Source organism: Sus scrofa, unplaced genomic scaffold (genome assembly GCF_000003025.6).
Source record: "Sus scrofa isolate TJ Tabasco breed Duroc unplaced genomic scaffold, Sscrofa11.1 Contig702, whole genome shotgun sequence".
In the NCBI taxonomy this organism is placed as follows: domain Eukaryota; kingdom Metazoa; phylum Chordata; class Mammalia; order Artiodactyla; family Suidae; genus Sus; species Sus scrofa.
This window is the reverse complement of record NW_018085293.1, coordinates 346129-364505: the sequence shown is the minus strand read 5'-3', so window position 1 is coordinate 364505 and position 18377 is coordinate 346129. Positions and strand designations below refer to the sequence as shown.

The 18377-nt window shown below is 34.9% G+C and overlaps 1 protein-coding gene across 1 annotated transcript; it reads left to right on the top strand.

Annotated features, from left to right (window-relative positions):
* Positions 1–17448: 17448 nt before the first annotated feature.
* On the top strand, positions 17449–18377 carry LOC100525554 (olfactory receptor 8I2-like). Its single transcript, XM_013993987.1, is given in 2 exon segments — positions 17449–17524; positions 17527–18377. Coding segments are annotated over 2 exon segments (927 nt in total).

Below are 18377 nucleotides of genomic sequence, written 5' to 3'. Positions count from 1 at the left end.
TGAGCCATCATGGATACTAGTCAAATACATACTGCTGAGGCATGATGGGAACTCCAGGAAGAATGATGCATTATTTCTCTTTGCCAGTGGAGAAGAACACTTGAATATCACTGGCCTTTTAAGTATTATTGCTTTTGGAATAATTCCCTATCTTTTTGACAATACTTGGATCTCTCTTTCTTGTTCTCTGCTGCACATTAGCCCTGTACTTCCAAAATCTTGCTGTGACATGGCTGTGAGTCTGAATTCCATGACAACAACTCTCTCAGGGGTCAAAATTATTTTGCTATGAACATTAGTTCTCTATAGCATGCAAGAAGTGCATGTAAAGACTCAAAATGTAGGAAGTTATTCACAAGTAATATAGAGTATGTGTTTTGTTCAACATCAAATATCCTGAAACTAGAAGAAAACTTGGCCCAGAACAAATTCTTAATCAGTATTTAGGAAATGAATAAACACCATACTCCCTATTAGGAGTAATTGCTTTTGTAAAAAGGGCCCTTGTTAACTCTAATACTTCTGAAATAGATGGCATTCCATTCTTGGTGATAAATTGATATGGAGAATTTTATGTTTGTTTGGTACATGTGATGGTTCTCATCTAAAGACACTGAATCATGTCTGTGTAGTTGAAGTAGGAAGGATTTTTGTGTATGCAATTAATTGGCTTAAAGATTCTTTGGAGAGAGTAGGTCGCGGAGTCTAATCTGAACTACCACTAACAAGTTGCAGAAGCAAACCCGACAGGTCAATTTTGCTCAAGGAGATAATGTTCTGTTAATACCAATTGTATCACCACCACCTAACGTGCAAAGCTTCTGCAACTTTCCTGACCCCAGAAGCACACTGAGTCTCAGAACTTCTAATAATGGATATCCATTCAATGACTTCTAATAATGGATATCCATTCAATGACTTCCATAAATGCTCCTGGTTGTTGGAAACCAAATCATATATCTCCATCCAGTTACTAAGGGGGTCATAAATGTAGCTCTTTAGCTTTTAAATTTCAAAAGTGGATTCACATTTTGGAAACACATAGCATATGCATATGCATATTATATTATATTCTTTAGAGTGGACATTAGAATCTCATAAAATGGGTTTTATTTATCTCATAGGGAGTTGTTTACTCTTACAAAATTTTAGAATGTCCATGTTTCTACCTTACGAGCAGGAAGAAAAGCAGAAATAAAAGACCAGGAGGCTTTTGGCTAGAGTAAATTTGTGGATACAATAGAGAGATATTTGTATATTTATTAATTTTTAAGGAATACCTACTGCATAATAATTGTGCTTAGTGATGAAGTAGAAATACAAGTAGATAGAATAGTTCTTCATCCTCTGGCACTAACAGAGTGCAGAGCAAGATTTGGAGGCCTTTCTCAAGGAGCTTTTCTACCTTAATTTTAAGGTATTAGAGGGATGCTATCCTTAACTAAAAAAAAATCTTCTTTTGCATTACTCACTCCAATTTTAAAGGAACATTAAGTGGAATTTCATTTCTTTACCAAGATCTATACTGCTCTGCAGAGTTCCTGCCTTGTCCACTTCTTCAGCATCAGTGTGTTCTATATTGTGTTGTTCTTTCCCTTTCTATTTCCCTTGAGGAACAATGATATTTCAGTGTCTTGAATGTGCCAATTCCTTTTGAACACTGGAGCTTAACACAGTAAGTGCTTCAAAAGGGAGGAGCTTTTCAACTATTGGATCGCAGCTAAGATACATTTCATAAAAAAAAAAACTTTTCTGTCTACATTAGCATCCACAATAGACTCTTGCTCTTATTTTCTCTCATAGTACTTTCTGTTTTGTTTCACTAGCAAGAATCATGCATTGTTAATACCTTATTAAATTGTTCCCTGTTTTATTGTCTGACTGTATTAAGGTGAGCTTTTCAGTGATGAGACCCGAATTTCTCACTACCCATTCTGTTCTAATAACAAGAAGCCCCAGGCCAAGCAGCAAGCTGGCAAGGAAATAGCCATACCTACCAATAGGTTAGCTAATGAAAAACCCATTTATGCCCCAGTCACTCTCATACCTATTCACCCACCAGACAAACATTGCCGGCCTTAGATCCAGCCTCACCTACCATGTTGGGGGGAATTTTATACATGGAACAGTGTGGGCTATGGCCTTGTCCACCTGTGGTCCAATGTCACCTCCAGAATCAGTTTCAGAATCCCTGGGCCCTGAAACTAGAGACTCCACCTGATAGTGTGATTGTTCTAAACCTAGGAACACTATCCCAAACACCAGTTTGTAGAATCCAGTGCTGGTACCACAGTGGTATTCCATCAGTTATGTAAGTTTTTGGCTAACCCACTAGTGTAAAGACAGAAGCCTCAAAACTCCTTTGTCCCTACCCCTTCTACCACCATACCAACATCTGTACCTAGTCCCCTGTCCCACAGCCAGAGATCCTGGAAACTGGCTTAACTCAGTGGTCAATGGCACTTGCCCCAGCACACAGAATCATCCACAAATATCCACTGGGCCCTAACTGCATGAACATAACCTCATCAACCCACAGCATATACCACCCTCTGCAACATTATGCCCTGCAGTCACCTTGTCAATAGCCAGTCTGAACATCAGCAGCATAGCACCACAACAGAACACCATGGAAAATCCTTACCATCAGCAGAATTATACCAGCTCTGGGACACAGTGTTGCCTTTAGCCAGCCTACCAGGGAATGTGCTCTGACTACCAATTAGCCACACTAGCCCATGACTCCTTCATTGCCACTGCTATGTGACCTAGCCCCACCCACCATGGGCATGTGCCATGACTTGGACACCTTGATCATATAACCAGCCATGCTAGAACCTGGCTCTGTCCACAAGCAGCAAGCAGCCACCACACAAGCAGTGGCTGTAAAGCAACAGGACCAGGGTCAAGCCCCATCTGCTAGTGTGCTTAAAGTTAACAGCCCACAACAACACTGATCCATGAAGCCCACATAATGGACATAACTAGAGCATTAAGCTTTGGTGACCAGAAGGGAATATGATAGGTCATTTTCTATATAAGTCCACTTCTTCAAGATTGGGAAACATGATGGAAATACCAAGTACATAGAATAAAATAGGAAATTTAACAAAATGAGGCAACAAAGGAATATCTTCCACGTGAACAAACACAATGAAATGCCCAGAAGAAGTGTTAAATGGAGATAAAAATCAACCAGCTAAAGATTTCAAGATAATGACTGTAAATATTTTCAAACAAACTGTTAAAAAAACTACATGAATGGAATGAAAACTTAAAAGTTTTTTTACAGAGTTAGAAGTTATAGAGAAGAACCAGAAAGGGACAAAGAATATAATACTTAAAAAAATACTTATGTAAATAATACTTAAATAAAAATTCACTAGAAGGAATCAACAGTAGATAATATAATAATATGATACAGAAAAAGAAATCAGTGAGCTAGAAGACAAAGTAGTGGAAATCATTAATGCAGAAGAGGAAAAAGAATTAAAATAAATGAAGACAGCTTAAGAGACCTCTTTGCAGTATCGAGCATTCTACCATTTGCCTTATAGGGTTCCCAGAAGGAGAAGAAAAAGAGGAATTGACATAAAAAAATATTTAAAGGCAGGCTAGCTGAAGATGTCCCTAACCTGGAAAAGGAAACAGATATCAAGTCCAGGAAGCACAGAGTCCTAAGCAGAAAGAACCCAAAAAGGACCACATCAAGATACACTGTAAATAAAATGACAAAAAATAGTGAGTTCCCACAATTATACAGTGAGTTAATGATTCAGCTTGTTTCTGGCATTATTGGTTCCATCCCTGGCCTGGTGCATTTGGTTACTGTTGCAGTATTTCTGCAGCTATGGTGTAGGTTGCAACTGCGGCTTGGAGTCTATCCCTCCGCCAGAAATTTCCATATGCCACAGATGCAACCAAAAAAATAAAAAAGAAGACAAAAATTAAAGATAAAATAAAATATTAAAGAGAGCAAAGGAAAAGCAACATGTTTCTTAAAAGGCAACTCCCATAGATCATTAGTTGACTCTGCAGAATGGAAGGGAGTTGCACAGTATATTTAAAGTGAAAATAGAAAAAAATGACAACCCAGAATACACTGACTGAAAAGACTCTCATTCAAATTTGAAGAGGTGATCAATTTTACAGGCAAGGGAAAGCTCAAAGAGTTCAGCACCATGAAGCAAGGTTTATAGGCAATGTTTAAGGGACTTCTGTAAGCATATAACAAAAGGCCTCAATAGAGCTATAAATATCATGAAAGGAAAAATCTCATTGGAAAAGGAAAACATAGACGGAAGGTAGTAGATCAACCAATTATAAAGCTAATAAGAAGGTCAATAGAAAAAAGTAGTATAACTATCTATATCCACAATTAAGTAGTTAAGGGTCAAAAATAAACATATTAAGGATGAATAAATATTAAGTTTTTAAAATGCACTTAAGGAGTTCCCATTGTGGCTCAGTGGTTAACGACTCCGACTGGGAACCATGAGGTTGCAGGTTTGATCCCTGGCCTTGCTCTGTGGGTTAAGGATCCAGCACTGCCGTGAGCTGTGGTATAGTTTGCAGATGTGTCTCCGATATGGCATTGCTGTGGCTGTAGTATAGGCCATCAGCTACAGCTCTGATAAGACTCCTAGCCTGGGAACCTCCATATGCCGTGGGTGTTGCCCTCAAAAGACCAAAGACCAAAAAATAAAAATAAATAAATAAATAAAAAAAATGCATTTGAATGTAAGATATCAGCAAATTTAAACACACACACACACACAGGGAAGACAACTCTGGTAGATAAAGAAGAGAATCAGCAATTTTTATCACACACATAGATACATATATATATATATATATATATATATATATGTAACTTCACGGTAACTACTTCATGGTAACAACAAAACAAAATTCTACAATAGATATCTTCACAAAAAAGGGAAAGCGGTTCAAACAAAATAACAGTCATCAAATCACAGGAGAATAGAGCAAAAGAAAAGTGAAGAAAAAAATATATACTGCAAAGAGAAGACAAAATCAATTAACAAAATGGCAGAGAGTATATGCCTATAAATATTTAATTTAAATGTAAACAGACTAAATGCTCTGATCAAAAATATAGAGTGGTCAAACGGATACCAAAGAAGACTCAAACACAAGAAACCCATTTCTGATCTAAAAACACAAGATGGTTAAAGTATGAGGAAGGAAAAAAAAGCATTACATGCAAATGAAAAAAAGTAAGCTGACATAGCAATACTTGTATCAGACAAGATAGACACTATCACAAAGACAGTAGAAGGAAACAATGAAGGACATTAAATTATGATAAATGAATCAATCCTGGAAAAAAGATAATGTATAGACACTCAGTGTTGGAGCACCTCCACATCAAGAAGATATTAACAGACACTAAGGGGAAATAACAATAGCACAATAATCCTAGGAGAAATTAAAACTCTCCTTATACCAATCAATTATTATTCAGACATTAAACTGTTAAGGAAATATGGACCTTAAATAGCACTTTATATAAATGAACTTAATAGATATATATAGAACATTCCATCAAAAAATAGCAGAATACACATTATTTTCAAGTGCACATGGAAACTTCTTCAGCATTTATCCTACAGTAGACTGCCAAAATAGTTTCAATTTAAGATCAAAACCATAGAAAAAGGATCATAAGAGAGTAGTACTATAAACAATTATATAACAATAAAATAATGTGGAAGAAATGTATAAAGTTCTAGAAATATACAGTATCCCAAGACTGAATCAGGAAGAAGTAAAAAACATGAATATAATAATTATCAGTAGTGAAACTGAATCAGAAATAAAAAAAGAAAACACCCTAAAACAAAGTTCTAAGACCAGGCACCTTCATGCATGAATTCTACCAAATATTTAAAAAGAGTTAATACAATTTTTTATCAAACAATCAAAAAAACCACAGAGGAAGGAGTGCTTCAGAATTTATTCTGTAATACTAGCATAATGTTGATACTAAAACCAGACAATAACATCACAAAGAACAATATTACTGATGAACATAGACGCAAAAATCTTTAACAAAATATCACCTAACAGAATTCAATATTAAATAAAAGATCACACATCATACTCAAGAAATTAGGAAAATCATCTCATTTACAGTTGCATTAAAAAGAATAAAATGCCTAGGAATAAATACAGCTAAGGAAGTAAAGACCTATATTAAGAAACGTATGGGGCACTGATGAAATAAATTTAAAATGACACAAACCAATGGAAAAAAAATACCATGTTTATGGATTGTAAGAATTAATAGTGTTAAAATGATTTTAATCTATGGATTTAATGCACTCAGTATTGAAATACCAATGCCATTTTTTTCACAGACCTAGAACAAATTATGTTATTTTTATGGAAACACAGAAGAAACTAAATAACCAAACAATAGATGGAAGACAAACACACTGATTAATGGAACAAAATACAATTGTCCAGTTTCTGCTATCAAAAAGCTAGCAATGGCAGTTTCAGTATTCAATAGTCATGTGTATTTTAAGAAACCACTAAGCCTTCACTCCTCTCTCATAAAATAGAGTAACATTTGTTCAAGCAGCTAGCCTACAGGAGACAGATAATACAGTTATTATTTTTTATTAGCAATATGCTCCATTATGTATGATTCAAATGTGAGATGTGAAATAATGCTATAAGAAATATTTTTAAAGTGTCTACAAGCACAAGGTAAGCTAGAAAATTTAATTATCATAAGAATAAAATACATTTTTGAAATTGAATTTTTAGAAACTGTCAATTGTAAATTTCAATGAAACTATTTAATTCATGTAGTCTTATTGGGAAATGTTTTAACAAATACTTCCAGAATCATAAACATGTTTTCCATACCCTAGTAACCCCTACCCTGTAAATTATGCTAAAAATGAAATGAGATGGTATAAGTTGGCTTTCTTGGATTTCAGCTCATCCTCAGTCTTTTTTCCTAAGATGTTGATGAACTCTCTAGCAGGATAGAATTCAGGTCTTAGAGGGGTTGCCTCCTTCAGGATTCCTTTGCAGCATGTTCCTGACCACAGAATGCTTCCTCCTGGCTGCAATGGCCTATGATCTGCACAATACCACTTGCCACCCACTTCACTACAGAGGGTCACAACCACTATGTTCTGCATCTACCTGGTGATATCTTCCTACCTACTAGGTGGTGCCCACTCACTCAGCCACCTGACTGGCTTGTTCAGTCTGTCTTTCTGTGGGCCCAATGTCATTAACCATTATTTCTGTGATACCCCATTGCTCTTTCAACTCTCCTGTTTTGGCACCCAGTAGAGAGAAGCTTTATTCACTGACCTCTCTGGAACCACATCAGTGCTACTTTTCTGATGGTGGTTAGTTGCTACCTGGCAATCCTTCTCACTGTCCTGAAGATATGGTCTCTGAGGAGCAGATACAAAGGCTTCTCTGCATGTGCCTCCCACTTCACAGTGTTGACTCTCTTCTATGGAACAAGAATATTTACTTACCTGGTGACCAGCTCAAGCTATCCACAGTATACAGACAAAATCCTGTCCATGTTCTATACGCTTTTGTTGCCAATATTAAATCTTCTGATATACAGTGCACAAAACACAGAGGCCAAAGAAGCAATGAAAATAATTATGATGAGAAAAATATTTCCTCAGTGGCCATGAATTTTGAAACAGAAATGAACATTGATTGATGCCACAGTCAGGCACATGATTAAATATCTGTGTCAGCTGTTGGAAGAAAAGAAGGATGTATTTTAAAATAGCATATCTGCAAAGATATATTCCTTATTGGCTCTTGGAAACATGCAAACATATGGCATATATAGTTATATTGTATCTTTTGTGTGTGCATATACTTATATACATATGCAATATACTCTGTAAGAGAGAAAAAACTTTTCTTCTATCCTCTTAGATTTTCTGGGAATATAAATTAAACTGACAAAAGGTTGATTAACAAGATGATAGACAAAGTTTGTTTATTATTTATTTAGCTCAATTTACAGTGGATTTTATTGGTTAGCATCATCACATTTGCACTCTAAATAAGCAGTTCTGATTCTGAGTGTAGGGGAGGGAGGCAGAGTGGGGAGAGAGGGGTGGAAAGGATTTCTGCCACCAGCATACGTCATCCTCAAGGTGTCCAAGGTGCAGGCTTAGCCCCAAGGGAGTGGCCCTCAGGGCCTGACAGTGTGTTAGAGAACTCAGTGTCTTCAAGGCCAGCTGAGTCAAGGTGACCGAGCTGGGTCCATACTGGTCAGAAGATGGCTCTGCATTGGGTCCTTCCTGCATGTCCTGCATGACTTGCAGCTCTCAGTGCCCAAAACAGCACAGGGCCAGGACAGCTCTGCCCAGTCTTGGGGAAGAGGATGTAGGAAATGCTAAGGCTGCCAGCCCACCCTCAGGAGCATCTGATGGGGAGCAGAGCACTGACCAAGAACCAGTTCTCAGCCCTCCGCCACCCGTCGACCTCAGTTCAGGAGGCCTGTCCACTTTGCTTTCCCAGTCATTCCTTTCTCTCTATGCCCACCCACCATCATCACTCTAATGAGGGCTTTTCCTTTTTCACAGGTTTATCAAATCACCACCTGACCTAGGCTCTCTTCCTGTTATCCCTCCCTTCCCACCATCTAGCACCTGGGGGACCTTCCTAAACTGCTAAGCTGATTTTTCCAGCTCTCTCCCACCTAACCTAAGAATATCTGGCAGCACAGCCATGATCTTCCACTATCCAAAGTGTTTTTAAACGTATATAAGAGGACATCAAAAAAGTGGCTTGTTCAAGAATTAGAGATAAAGTTTATATACCCAACTTAATATAAGGAAAAGAGAGGGAGACATGGCTTCTATGGGAAAAATAAATGAGCTAAGGAAACCAGTGGGAGTTAAGAAATTCTGTGATCTCATTTGTTTCTGATAGGGCAGGTGGACTTCTTTGTTTTCTTCCTGGAAGAAAAAAAAATCTCTAAAGAGAGATTTTTGGCAGCCTCACTCTCTAAGTTCTACCTTAAGTCAGATAAATGAGGCTCTGAGAAACCCTGCCTCTGCATTCCCTGAATCCCATTGTGTCTCCTGTAAACAACTTTGTACCACTGTATAATTTGGATTCCTTCAATTCCCAAATTATTATCTTGACTCTCTAATAACTTCTTATGTAATAAACTGGCACTGTGTTCTGGGGGTTGGTTAGTTACAAAATATGACTTTCAGTTTTGATGGAATTTGACCAGTAGGTGATAATTACACAAACATACAGAAACACACTCACACAACTTAAGGAAAATCAGCTAGAGTGAACTCAATCTTCTTTCTTTACAACTCTAGAAGAGCTAACACATTTTATAGCTGAGGGAACAAAGGATCAATGTAGTTAAAAATTTAACCAACATAAGAAAAAATCAAAATTTAAGAGGTAGAATTCAAACATACACATATTTATATATTTGTTCATAGGACTTCTAGCATTTTACGTAAACAAACAGAAATTTCTGTATGTATTTTATATTCCATATTGGCCTAGAACTGTTACAATTTGAATATTTAAGTTTAAAAAATAATTCCACAGTCACCAAGGATGTTTTCTTACAGCAACTCCAATTCTGAAGATAAATAGAAATACTAAAATAGCAATGCAAAGATATTCTCTTATATCAGCGTATACTGGATTTCATTAAAAATACACCTTTAGGAAATGTCCATAAAAGAGTATAGCCATTTGAAAAATACTGATTTTTTTAAAACAAAATGACTATTAGAACCTCATATTGCTCTTTTTCTGCATGGCATTGTTTATTTTCCTACTTACTCTGACCTGCATCAGTAATCAGTTCACTACCATTGTCATCACCACAGTTGATAAGAAAGGAAACATTATCTTTACTGGTGACACTTTTGCAATATGTAGTGAATGACAGTTTTGAGTTTCTGTCAAGGGTATTTATTATCTATCAAATGGAATAATACTGAGTTGATAGAAATAAATCTTAATCTGTTAAAATATGTGTCTATGGACTTTTACTCCTTATTTCTTGACAATTACATTCATGTAAGTATGTAGCAAAATGTGTTAATGCAAATTTTATTTCACTGTTTCTATGCAGTCCATCATTTCTTATAGGATAATTGTGTTGTAAAATATTCTGAATACATACCAAAATAACAGCCATGCATTTTCAAAAAAACAATAATTAATCATATTATTACAACCAGTTTTCAAAAGTAAAACTATCTTTTAAGAAAGAGTGCTTAACATGGTAAATAGCTTTCTTAAATATATCTCACAATCACAGAATAAAATTTAAATCTACATTAGGCCCAAGAAATTATCTACCTCCTGGGTTTATACATTGGATTTTAATATTTTCAAAGTAATTTATATCATAATAATAAAGTCTGTCTTAAAACATCTTCATTTTTCTAATTGTCTTCATCTTCATAGATTTTTAATAGTGGAATTCTCTGGTAAAACACTTGTAAAATTTTATATTGATAAGTTATTATTATACTTCTCTAAAGATCTGTAATAAACCCAATTCTTTCATCAACTCAATAATATTTATTTAAAAGATTAGTTATTATGCCCTAATATACATAAATATATAATGAATATACTGCATTATAGAACCTCATGAATAAGGGGAAAATTCAAAACCAATAGTGTGAAAATTAATGAAGTTATAATGAGTGATTATGTCCTTTTCTCAAATTATCAATTGATTTCATGAGAAACAATTTGAGAATATATGGTTTCTCAGTTTTTTCACTCAAAAATTAATTAGAGAATGTGATAATTTGACCAAAATAAAGAAATCAGAAGTATATTAAATCAAATATTAGGGGTGAAATTGAAGGAAAAGGGCATTCTGAAATATTATGAAATTACAGACAGAAGTATTGTTTAGGAATACCATCAAAACCATGAGACATTAAGATGTCTTTAAATATTTCTTACTCAAGTTATAAATTGATAGGGTGAATTTTCCCAATAGCTTTAGACAAAAATATTAAAAGTCACAAAAATTAAACTTCTCATATCTAACAAGACTTGTTTAATAAATTTATTAGTAAATTAATTATTTCAAAATTTTTTCTTATATGCACTGATATTTTTGATATTAAACAATAAGTAGATGTTTGAAATAATTTTTAAAATAGGAGTTTTTCCACTCAGTACAGTAAAACAAACAAACAAAAACCAAAAAGCATCCACTTATTTTCATCAGTTTTCAAAAATATTTAATGTGGCAGTCATATAAACAGCACCCAAAGATATGAGGAAGTAGTTCTGTATAATAGTGAAATAAATACAGAATAAGATTACTTTTGATTTATTAGACTTTTAAAATATGGTGCTTAATAAGATGTAAATGATCACTATAGGCAAGTTATTATGAAACTGATGGTCAGGGAATATGCTCACACAAATTAAAATTTGCCAAACTGTTCTAGAATGCCTCACACCAATGAGTATCAAAAAGTTGCAGATTGGGCTCCCAAATATTGCTCCCAGTTACTTACTAAAGGAATAAAATCAATGTGTATTCTGCATATTTCAAAAACAAATAAAGAAAATCATGAATAGTGTAAAAGTCAAAAAAAGGAGGAAATAGTTGAATAAACACGGGGTCTGAATATAACAGATAATTATCAAGCTATTTATATTAAGGATGTGTGACAGATATTGCTTGAATGACTAGTATAATGTCAATAACATGCAAGATATTTTATTTGAATTATCTGACTTCATCTTCACCAACACATGAGGCAGATGTTACCATTGTCACTTTGCAGACAAAGCCACTGAGGATCAAAGGGATTAAGAAATGTTCACGTGACCACAAAGCTAGTAAATTTCTGAACACAAATTCAGATTTACATTTCTTAAATCTAAATATTTTCAAATATCACATAGTCTTCAATTGAAAAGTTACAATAACAAACACTAAAAAATTTTAAAGCATTAAAAATATTAAGTATTTGAATATATTCTTAAGGGAAAATATTCATGCACCTGTGAAAATAGAATACATTGTTCCTACCTTGGTTTCCAATTACCATCCTCTCATAAAAGATAGCACAGATCCTTGGAGAAGTGATTGTTTCTACATCTGAGTCAGGGAGAATGAAAGATAACCCTGGAATAAAGGAAGTGCTACCAGGATGTAGGAAGTGAAAACAGAACAAATAATAAAAGACAAAAGCTTGTCTAAAAAGCAAAACACACAGGATCTAATTCAATGATGGTTCCAGTAGAAAAGCTAGAATTATAATAGCAAGAAAATAAGTGATATTGGTATTGGATAATAACCCCCCAAAACAAAATAATGATGAATGAGTGTATATTGGTATAAATAAATAAGAAAGAACAATTTATCTTTACACAATAATATTAATTAAAATATGTTGAAAATAAAGGGAAATGGCAATTTACTGTGAAAACATCACCACAGAAATTGGTAGAGGCAACATATTGATGGATGCCAACAAGTATAAATGAAATATTTTCATAGTCTAAATTTTCTTCCATATATGTAATATATATATGTATATTATACATATATCTCTATAAATATATGTATGTGTGTGTGACAACATAAAGAATCATAACACTACAGTAAAAAGTCTGTCATACCCTATGTTAACTAAATGACCAAGTTTAAAATCACCAGTAGTTTCACTTATTAGCATCATATATCCTCTTATTATATGCAAAAGGCATACATATCAAAGTGCTAATTCCTTTTCTCATAATGAATAACTCAAGTTAATAATGAGAAAACACCAGGCTAACTTAAATTGAGAGACATTCTGCAAAATACTTGACCAGAAATCTTGAAAAGTATCACAGTCATGACAGAAAAGGAAAGAAAATGGGACAGTCACAGATTGCAACAAACTAGAGACAGGACCCTAATAGCAGCATTATTTTATATTGGATCCTGGAACAAAAATATAAAAAGACTTTGGGGAATAAATGGTGAAACTGAATAAAGTCAGAGGTTTAGTCAACAGTATTACACAAATGTAAATTATTTTTAAAATAATTACACTGTGATAATGTAAGATGTCAGCATCTATGAAGCTGGGTAGAGTGCAAATGGAAACTATAAGTCTGAGAATATCTAAATAAAAGTTATGAATAGATGATTAACAACTATAATAAGAATGGGTTTATAAAATATATGATTTGAATTGAGCATTTATGACATGTCCATTGAACCTATTGAATGGTCAGCCATAGACCTTAATATATCATGTATTGGTAGCCACAATACCTATAAGCAAAGCAAATATATTTTGGAAAAATCAGACAGATTTTGATCCTTGAAAGAGGCAATCAACTCTAAGTCATGTGTAACTAGACACTTATTCTCATCTCTGCCATCCCACACAAAGCAGAGTATCTACCATTTAATAGCTGCTTAATAAAAGTGTGTTGAAAGAATAAGTAAGATCAGAGTTCCCTGGTGGCCTTGCAGTTAGGGACCCAACCTTATCACTGCTGTGGCTCAGGTCAATGCCGTGGCATGTGTTGGATCCCTGGTCTGGGATTTCCACATGCCACAAGTGTGGCTAAAAAATAAAAACAGTAAGTAAGATGATGCACAGAAATTGGAGGTTACAGGTATACAACCCAGTTCTTTCAATGTTTTATTTTTTCAAGACATAGTATAGAGGAAAAATGTAATACCCTTTCTTTTGATCTAATATGTGACTATGTTGAAGACCATTTAAGTGATATGGCCATTCTGTAATAGATTTCATTCCTCTTTTTAAATCTCTATTGTGAAATATGTATTTTTCTTTCTGAATGATGAATCTGTCTTGCTTCATCATTGTAAATAAAATCCTTTCTAAAGATAAGTAAAATAAGACAATATAATGATAACAGCAGAAAATTAACTTAATTAGACAAGTCTGCAAGATTTGTTTAAGCTAGTATTTGGAAATAGTCCATGGATATGAGGAATTTTGAAAATTTTACTTTTGTGGATCAATCTCAGGTCAAAAATCTGGAGCCTTTATAGGGCTGTGGCTTAGGCAGCTGCTTTAAAAAATAACAAAAAGAAAATAGAATAATAATGTAATTAAATTTTTCAAATCATGTGAACATGGAACTGAGAGCATGAGTTTAATTGCATTTAAGATTTTTTATTTTCCTAGATGGTATACTTATCCTTAGCCAATCATTTTGTGTGTGTAACATTAAGCACAGTCAAATAAAAATCACTGAATACCTTACAATAAAACTAAATACATATATGATTTGTTGACATAGGTGGTAACACACTCTCAATCTATATTAACACCATTAAATCAGATAGGAAAGCTCACTTCTCTTTGCTGGGAGAGTTTATCTTGACAGCCAGGCAGAGGCAGTGGTTATCTGATATCCTCTAATACTATGTATCTCATTTACATTTCATAATGTTTTAGAAAATGTGTTATATATGTGTGTGTTGGTATATAACACATAAAATATCAAAATAAATATAAATTTTTAAACTACATTAACTGCAGTTTTTTTTTTTTTTTACTATATCTATGGACATTTACACTGAAAAACAAAAAAGTAAGGAATATTTATTTCCAAACATCTCCTTTGGAGATGTATCTCAGGCAAATTAAAAATAAACCTTGGGGTACAATTAAAATACAAATCCCAAGAGATCAAAGATGCTAATTGACCACTTCCTTTATGAATTAATTTTATGAGTTTAAAAGAGGTACTTGTATAAAAAGACTGCTTAACTCTAGATTTCAGAAGACAATCTTTTGTTATGAGACTGTTTTAGAAATATACTACAAAAAAAAGTTATCCTGAATACAAATCTAAATTTGAGCTAAAAAATAGATTTTAATTTTGAGAAGGCACACAAAATAAATATTTGTTAATTTGGCTCTTAATTTTATTCCATCAATGGAAGTAGTATACATATTATCCAGAACTGTCATCAAAACCACCAACAATTTTTCCATCAACTTCCTAATATCTTCAGGTGTCCACTAAATAAAAGAGAGAGTTCTGTGTTAACAATAGCAGCAGCAATAACATCAGATTCAAGCTACTCTATTGAGAATTCATGGGATTCATAATTGTTCAGGCAAACATAGTTAAGGCCAAATATATATGGTAAATTTCACAAATATTTGTATTTAGGATAACTTTTTCTGTAATATATTTCTAAAACAGTCCCATAACAAAGGATTGTCTTCTGAAATCTAGAGTTAAGCAGTCTTTTTATACAAGCACCTCTTTTAAACTCATAAAATTAATTCATAAAGGAAGTGGTCAATTAGCATCTTTGATCTCTTGGGATTTGTATTTTAATTGTACCCCAAGGTTTATTTTTAATTTGCCTGAGATACATCTCCAAAGGAGATGTTTGGAAATAAATATTCCTTACTTTTTTGTTTTTCAGTGTAAATGTCCATAGATAGTAAAATTAACATAGTTTAAAAGTACATATTTATTTTGATATTTAATATGTTACACACCAACCAGCACATATAACACATTTTCTAAAATATTGTGAAATGTAAATGAGATACACATGCCAGGGTATTTATCCTTTGCACCTCGCTAGAGAGAGTGGTGAGCGGTGGTGCTGGGCTGCACTATGCAGCTTACACTCTGGCAGTCAGCTGCTCCCTGGGCAGTGCTCTCTGCCAGGGCCCCCAGTGCCCACGCTCACCACTCTCCTAACGAAGCAGGAAGGACTGGCCCTGGTCTTGCCATGCATTGCCCCATCCAGGGCCGGGGGTTGCAGACTTGGAGGTGCACACTGCCAGGCTCCCTAAGGAGATGGGTGGGGTGAGGGTCACAACTGTGTGGCGGTATTAGGCTCAGGTTCCACTCCCCAGGGACATCACTACCTGGCTTCCCTGTAGGGCTATGCTTGGGGTTGGGGGCTGGCCAGGAAAGGCATGCTAGGGGGCCATGTGTGGCTCTGTGTATTGGTTGCTGGGCACCACCAAAGCCCCCCACCCCATCCAGGCAACACCAATCCAGGGCCCTGGGTTCCTGTCCTGGGAAGGGAGAGATCTGTGTGCTGAGTTTCCAAAGAAGGCCTTGGATCACCCCTGGCTGATGCAGGGGTTGGGGGTAAGGGGCAGTGGGGAGGTGGGGCAACAGTTGCCAGAGGTAAAGTGCCTTAACCTGAGAGGAAAAGAAAAAAAAGCCAGTTTTTTCAGTTCTGATTATTTATCACCCACTTATGTCAATATAACTAAGCAAGTTCTCTAATTTCTAGTGTAATCAGCTTGCATATTATTTTTTTGCTTTAAATATAATAAATCATATTTACTTCACTGTTTGTAGGTGTTTTATCATTGACTTGGAAAGTATCATCTTGCAATGAATTAGTTATCCCCTGAGGTCATAGATAACCATACACTTCATGTTGGAAACACACATGGTTACTAAGCACACATACAAAACTATTCGGCTATGATATAGATTAAGTTCCTCATTTGGTCATATCTCACCAATTGAAAGAAAGGATAGGTGATAGAAAATAACTAGAGATTTTTAGCATTAACATGGAAAATAAGCACAGTGTTTCTTATTTCCTTTTTATGTATATTTTATATAATTTGTGAATTTATACTGTACATTATAAATTAATGTAATACATAAATATGTATATATGAATGATTAAATGTGTCCATCTATGATCTTATTAAGCTCTTAAAGCAATCCTTTATTTATTTATTTATTTATTTATTTATGAATAACGATTTTTATTTTTTCCATTGTAGCTGGTTTAGAGTGTTCTGTCGATTTCCTACTGTACAGCAAGGTGACACAATCACACATACACATATATATTCTTTTTTCTCATATTATCATGCTCTATCATAAGTGACTATATATATATATATAGTTCCTACACAGCAGGAACTCATTGCTTATCCTTTCCAAAATCAATCCTTTAAAGTAGCTGTTAAATGCTGAAATCTTAAGACTGCCACACAAAAGTATTAAATTCACAAATTACAGATCCTACTTTCCTAAATAACCTTTATATTTTCTAATACAGTGTAATTTATTCCAGGATGTAAATTTCAAAGTGTGTGACTTGATGTCCAGTGATACCAGGGTAGAGGCTGTTAGATCTTAGATGGAAAATCTTTAAAAATCTTTCCAGATAAATTTATTTTTGAGTGCAACCAATTCCACACAACTATGATTTTGAAAATTTTTAATTCACATGTCAGCTTTTTAAAGAGTAAAAATGACATATATGTTATCAATTAACTTGATGTCATTAACATTCATGTCTCATTGGTCACCCTCCCATTGTGGGAGGCTAAGTCTGTGGTGGTCATCAAGTCTACAGACATGCATCCTTCTCTAACTTCCATTATTGTTATTTGGCAGGTAAGTCAAAGGCCTGAGTTGATAGACATGACTGGGAACAATTTCACTGAGGTGACTTTCCTCATCCTCTCTGGATTTGCAAATCACCCTGAGCTACAAGTCAGCCTTTCTTGATGTTCCTTTTTATTTATCTATTCACTGTTTTGGGAAATCTTGGGTTGATTATGTTAATCAGAACTGACTCTCAGCTTAACACACCTATGTACTTTTTCCTTAGGAATTTAGCATTCATTGACATATTTCATTCCTCTGCTGTAACAACCAAGGCACTGGGGAATTTCCAGTCAAAACAGAAAACCATCTCCTTCATTGGGTGCTTTCAAATGTGCTTTGTTGTGGGTTTAGTATGTAGTGAGTGTTTTCTTCTGGGATCAATGGCCTATGGCCTCTGTGTTGCAATCTGCAATCCCTTACTGTGTTCAGTGATTACGTCCCAGAAAGTGTGTAACTGTCTGGGAGCAATGCCATATACAGTAGGCTTTACCAGTTCTCTGATGTCCATCTGTGTGATCAGCAGTTTGGCTTTCGGTGATACCAGCATCAATCACTTGTTCTGTGACACCACAGCTCTTCTGGCCCTGTCCTGTGTGGATACATTCAGCACAGAAGTGGAGATCTTTGTTTTGGCTGGGTTCACCCTTCTTAGCTCTCTCTTCATCATCATCATCACTTATATTGTCAATGTCTCAGCCATCCTGAAGATCAAGTCTGTATCAGGCAGACAGAAGACCTTTTCCACCTGTGCATCCCAACTCATGGGTGTGACTATCTTCTATGGGTCCCTGGTTTTCACATATTTGCAGCCTGATAACACACCATCCTTGACCCAAGCACAGGTGGCATCTGTATTCTATACTGCTGTCATTCCAATGCTGAATCCACTCATCTATATTTTGAGGAATAAATATGTAAAAAGTGCTCTCCTTAGAGCCATACAAAGAAGACATTCTGCATGA